This window comes from Wolffia australiana, chromosome 3 (genome assembly GCF_029677425.1).
Source record: "Wolffia australiana isolate 7733 chromosome 3, ASM2967742v1".
NCBI lineage: Eukaryota > Viridiplantae > Streptophyta > Magnoliopsida > Alismatales > Araceae > Wolffia > Wolffia australiana.
This window is the reverse complement of record NC_135837.1, coordinates 7780059-7786058: the sequence shown is the minus strand read 5'-3', so window position 1 is coordinate 7786058 and position 6000 is coordinate 7780059. Positions and strand designations below refer to the sequence as shown.

The following is a 6000-nucleotide window of genomic DNA, read 5'->3' as shown; positions in this document are numbered from 1 at the left end:
AATAAGTATATACATGGAGATCCCACAATATAAGAGTGTTCACCCACATCAAATCCAGCATAATTTTCGACATTATTTGTAAAGATTCAACATTAATTATGATATGGAATATAATAAGTATGTACATGGAGATCCAACAATATAAGAGTGTTAACCCACATCAGATCCAGCATTATTTTTGACATTATTTTTAAAGATTCAACATTAATTATGATATGGAATATAATAAGTATGTACATCGAGATCCAACAATATAAGAGTGTTAACCCACATCAAATCCAGCATTATTTTTGACATTATTTTTAAAGATTCAACACTAATTATGATATGGAATCTAACAAGAAGCATATATATGGAGAGCCAACGATATAAGAGTGTTAACCCACATGACATCCAACATTATTTTCGACATTTTTTTTAGAGATTCAACATTAATTATGATATGGAATATAATAAGTATATACATGGAGATCCCACAATGTAAGAGTGTTCACCCACATCAAATCCAGCATTATTTTCGACATTATTTGTAAAGATTCAACATTAATTATGATATGGAATATAATAAGTATGTACATGGAGATCCAACAATATAAGAGTGTTAACCCACATCAGATCCAGCATTATTTTTGACATTATTTTTAAAGATTCAACATTAATTATGATATGGAATATAATAAGTATGTACATGGAGATCCAACAATATAAGAGTGTTAACCCACATCAGATCCAGCATTATTTTTGACATTATTTTTAAAGATTCAACATTAATTATGATATGGAATCCAATAAGAAGCATATATATGGAGATCCAACAATATAAGAGTGTTAACCCGCATGACATCCAACATTATTTTCGACATTATTTTTAAAGATTCAACATTAATTATGATATGGAATCCAATAAGAAGCATATATATGGAGATCCAACAATATAAGAGTGTTAACCCACATGACATCCAACATTATTTTTGACATTATTTTTAAAGATTCAACATTAATTATGATATGGAATCTGATAAGAAGCATATATATATGGAGATCCAACAATATAAGAGTGTTACCCACATAACATCCAACATTATTTTCGACATTATTTTTGGTGATTCAACATTAATTATGATATGGAATCTAATAAGAAGTATATACATGGAGATCCAACAATATAAGAGTGTTAACCCACATCAGATCCAACATTAATTTTGATATGTAATCTGATAATAAGGATATATGTGGAGATCCAACATTATAGAGTGTAAGCCCACATGAGATCGAACATTAATTTTAGAGATTCAACATTAATTACTACATGGAATCGAATAAGAAGTATATATATGGAGATCCAACAATAGAATTCTGCAAACCCAAATGAGGATAGAACGCTATGTTCGATATTATGTTTGGAGATTCCATCTTCTCAATGATATAACACATCCAAACTGAGCACGGTTACTGGTTACATCCTCTCCTCCCAACCGCAGCAATGAAGACGCTTCTGCTGCGGTAAACGCTGCAGCGGTGATCGTCACGGGATAACGGTGCAACTACTCCATTTAAGTCCTCGCTCTCCCAGTTTTGACAAGCCTTCTCCCCGCTACACCGCCATGGAAGCGGCGCCCAAGGCCGTGGAGATGCTGCTGGCGGGGCTCGTCGCCGCCTCCGTCGTCTTCGGCCTCTGCGCCTCCGCCGTGATAAGAAGAAAGTGCACGTCCGAAGAAGACGAAGAGAAGCAGCCCATGGCAGAAAAAAAGGAGCGTTTGGAGAAGTTTAAGGAGAAGATCGTAAACTCGTTGCAGTGGGGCAAGTTGAAGAAGATGAGAGAGGTGTCGGAGCCTGCGATCGGTCAGGGAGTTCTTCCTTTGTTGGCGTCTCCGGTTTTATGTAGTGGTGGTGGGGGGAGTGGGGAGTGGGGTGCAGGGGCCGCGGAGGTTATGTCGTCGTCGCCTGTTTGGCAAAGGAGGATACTCATGGGAGAGCGGTGCGAGCTGCCGAGATTCAGTGGGCTCATACTTTATGATGAAAAAGGTCTCCCTCTTCGGGGGAGTTCCTCTTCGGTTGATCCCATGTTTTCTGTCTCGAAGGTAATGTGTCTCTGTTTCTCTGTTTTACTCTCTCCCTCTGTTTCAATCTGTTTCTCTCTCTTGTCTGTCTCTGTCTCTATTTATCTATCAGTCTGCCCATCTCTCTGTACATATTTATCTATGTATCTACCTTTCTTTCTTTCACTCAGTCTATATAGATACATCTCTCTCTATCTCTCGGTCTCCCTCCCTCTCTCTGTCCCTCTCTCTCTGTGTCCCTCCTCTCTCTCTCTCTCTCTCTCTCTCTCTCTCTCTCTCTATATATATATATATATATATATATATATATATATATATATATACACTTCCCTCTCTCTCTCTGTGTCTCTCTCTCTATATCTCTGTCCCTCTCTTTCCCTCTCTCTCTATGCCTCTCTATGTCCCTCTGTCTGTGTCCCTCTCTCTCTCTGTATCCCTCTCTCTCTCTCTGTGCCCCTCTCTCTTCCCTACTTCCCTATCTCTCTCTGTCCCTCCCTCTATATGTCCTTCTCTCTCTCTGTCCTCTTTCTCTCTCTATGTCCCTCTCTCTCTGTCCGTCTCTCTGTCTCTCTTTGTCCCTCTCTCTGTCTCTCTGTGTATCTCTCTGTGTCCCTCTTTGTGTATCTCTCTCTGTCTCTCTTTGTCCCTCTCTCTCTGTACCCCCTCTCTCTGTACCCCCTCTCTATGTCCCTCTCTCTTTGTGGCCCCCTCTATATGTCCCTCTCTCTGTCTCTCTTTGTCCCTCTTTCTCTCTGTCCTTCTCTATCTCTGTATATTCCTCTCTCTCTGTCCCTCTCTATCTCTGTATGTCCCTCTCTATCTCTCTCTCTCTCTCTCTCTCTCTCTCTCTCTCTCTCTCTCTCTCTCTCTCTCTCTCTCTCTCTCTCTCTCTCTCTCTCTCTCTCTCTCTCTCTCTCTCTCTCTCTCTCTCTATCTCTGTATGTCCCCCTCTCTCTCTCTCTGTCCCTCAATGTCCCTCTCTCACTCTCTGTGTCCATCTATGTCCCTCTCTCTCTCTCTGTACACACACACACACAAATATACTCCTTGTCTCTTTGTCTATTTATCTACACATCAATTACATTCTTACTCTTGTCAGCTGTATATTCTTCCCTCCGTCCATGTTCTCGCTTTGTCTCGCTGTGCCTTATCTTGTCCATCTAATTTATCAAACTCTCCCTACCAGTCTCTATATCCATCTAACTTTCACTGTCTCTCCATCCTACTCAATAGCTGTATCTAAATGTTCTTCCGCTATTTACAGAGAGATAAATGAATGCATATCCGCCTATCCATATTCTACATATATTCATGAAACGTAGCTATTAATTAACATATCTAAGGATATCTTTATTATAAGATAATCCTCTCTCCATCACCCTCATCTGAAAGTATCAATATCCTGAATATATAATAGTTGCGCTTTTTTTTCCAGGAGGAACCAATCAAGGAAGAAGCTACTATTGCCTCCACCACGACAAAAACTAAGAGTGTTACATTGAGAGATCTCCTTAGATGAAAGTTATACAGCGCAGTCGCAAAATTCTGATATCATGTTTGGCTCATTTTTTGGCTAAATGTGAGATTTGTGCTCATTTTATGAATGAGAAATAAGAAGAATCTTAATACAAGAGATGATGATTGGAGATTAGGAGAAGAGGATGACAAGAAAAGTTTTCGTTGTACTGATCTCCTTTGTTTAATGTGATAACACAGATTGGGTGTTTATGACATGGGCAGATTTTGCCTGTGCTATGTTTTAACCATCGGATACTATAATCATTGGAAGAAAATTTCTTGCATCTGGCCGGAATTATTTTTCCGATATCGGAAAGTCAATATTGGATATCAGTTTCTATAGTTCCAATATACAAAATACGCTTAAAGTTATAATTTAAGAAGTTTTTTGTATCAGCATGAAACATATAAATATGTAATTAAGCTTTTTAACTTTCATGTTCTTATGTTTAGGGTTGTTAGTTAATAAGTAGTTATTAAATTAAGTTGAAAAGGTTAGGACTAAAGGAATATTTTCAAGGAACCAATGTAAGACACTACAGTCAAACTCAAGAGGGATATTTATTAATCCAGCCTGGATCCCAATTCAGTATCTAGCATGTGTTTCAAGACAGGGTTAACCAGCCAGTCACGGCAAACACGTGTTTGTAAATGTCGTGCTATTGATTTTTGTTAGGGCATTCTAAAAAAATTTTATACCACATTTTCCTTCTTCCATATGGGGCAATGTGTACTTTAAAAAAGTACATTTTTATCCAGATATCATATCTCGAATCCAGTATTATCATGCGCCACTTTTCTGACCCCCTCAACATCTGTCCTGACATTAGATATTCGGCATACCTTTGATATAAATCTGATATCCAATACCAGCATCTGAAGTCATCTTAATTTCATCCTGATATTGGATATTAGATTTTTCCAATAGGGCATGTTGGATTGGCGAGCACAAATGCTGACCATAGGCAGAAAACTAAAGCAAGCTTACTAATGTGAAGCAGATGGATCTGACATCATGTGAAGAATTAGCTTATGTGACAAGATAAGAGGATAAAAGGAGAAGATAAAAGAGGATAAAAATCCTCACATGGAGAATTTTATAGAGTGAAAATACATCTCTAAATATATATGTAAGAAAGATGTCTGAAATTGCAGATAAAAAATATATTAATCATTTGATAAATAGAGGGTTCAAATTATGAGTCTCTCATAACTATGTCCTCACTTGGGAAAAAATCTGCTGTTAATTGTGAAAGCTAAATTGACTTTGAATTATTCATTGTTAATTATATGGTTTTCATGAATCATTTTTCTCATTCTATCATTTAATGATCATTTTTTATATAATTTATGGCACTCAATCTGATCTAATGGGTTATTCTTTCCTTGCTCCTAGATCTTCCCTTAAACGTTATTCCAAGATTTCCTTACATAGCCAAGGTTCGTTGGGTATTAATGTAGCATGAAGGCAAACCTCATATTGTCCAATATGAGACTAATAACTTAAATATCACAGACATAAAAGTTTCAATCATATCTTATAAATGTAACAATTTATGCCATATAAGATATTCAAGTACAACAAATCATGGCAGTGCACAGAGGCTTGGGGCTACAAAATTTAACTACTTTTCTTAAAGAAGAATGGCATGGTACTTTGGGAATAGCTTACTAAAGGATCGTATTTTTCCATGAGAGTATAAATTCTTTCTCTTGGTCCTTACATCAGTATCTCCAAAGACTTTTTAGGTACAGTATTTAAGATACTAGTTGGGAATATTGTTTTTCCTTTAATATTGGAGTTGGTTCATCTGCATTTGATAACACCAAATTAATACAGATAGTTTTATGTTTTCTTGTGTCAATTGATCATGTATCTTCTTTTGTTTGCATATATGAGCCATCATTTAAATATAGATTATTAAAATACTGAATTAGTTGTAAATAGCTGCTTTTATTTGTTATATATTTATGGCACTAACCCCACTTGATTCTTCTTAAAGGAACCAAATAAAATGTCTATGAAATTTTCTTGAGCCTATTTTAAATACATGAATTAGGTTAATGGAATTGTAATTAATGGATGCAAATGGGAGAAAAAAGAGAAAGGGAGTACGAGCAACTACCTGGATTTGGATAGGATGCCCAAAACTCAAGGAGGAGAAAGGTCAACTTAATACATTTTAGAGGCCATAGCTCAACTTTTGTAGAACTAACTGCATAGCTCGACTTTAGAAGTTGCTTTCCAATTGGAGGATAGATGAGAACGTGGACCACAGTTGAATTTAAGACACTTATGCATTATTTGTCCCTCGAATAAAATCCGAGGGCTTAGAACAATTGGGCTCTTGTATCAAAACATATCTCTCCCCTCATCGTATCTGATCTTGAGATTTTCTCCCCCGCGATGAAAAAGAATTCC

At 36.9% G+C, this 6000-nt stretch overlaps 1 protein-coding gene across 1 annotated transcript; it reads left to right on the top strand.

Annotated features, from left to right (window-relative positions):
* The first annotated feature begins 1563 nt into the window (after positions 1-1563).
* LOC144701496 (uncharacterized) lies at positions 1564-3862 on the top strand. The gene is made up of 2 exons (XM_078573303.1): positions 1564-2081; positions 3496-3862. Exons 1-2 carry the CDS (start codon positions 1605-1607, stop codon positions 3577-3579), a joined length of 561 nt encoding a protein of 186 aa, XP_078429429.1. The 5' UTR covers positions 1564-1604; the 3' UTR covers positions 3580-3862.
* The last annotated feature ends 2138 nt before the right edge of the window (positions 3863-6000 follow it).

Coding starts and splice junctions, on each gene's coding strand:
- LOC144701496 (XM_078573303.1), top strand. CDS start 1,605: ATGGAAGCGGCGCCCAAGGCCGTGGAGATGCTGCTGGCGGGGCTCGTC. Junction 2,082..3,495: donor CCATGTTTTCTGTCTCGAAG/GTAATGTGTCTC, acceptor TTTTTTTTCCAG/GAGGAACCAATCAAGGAAGA.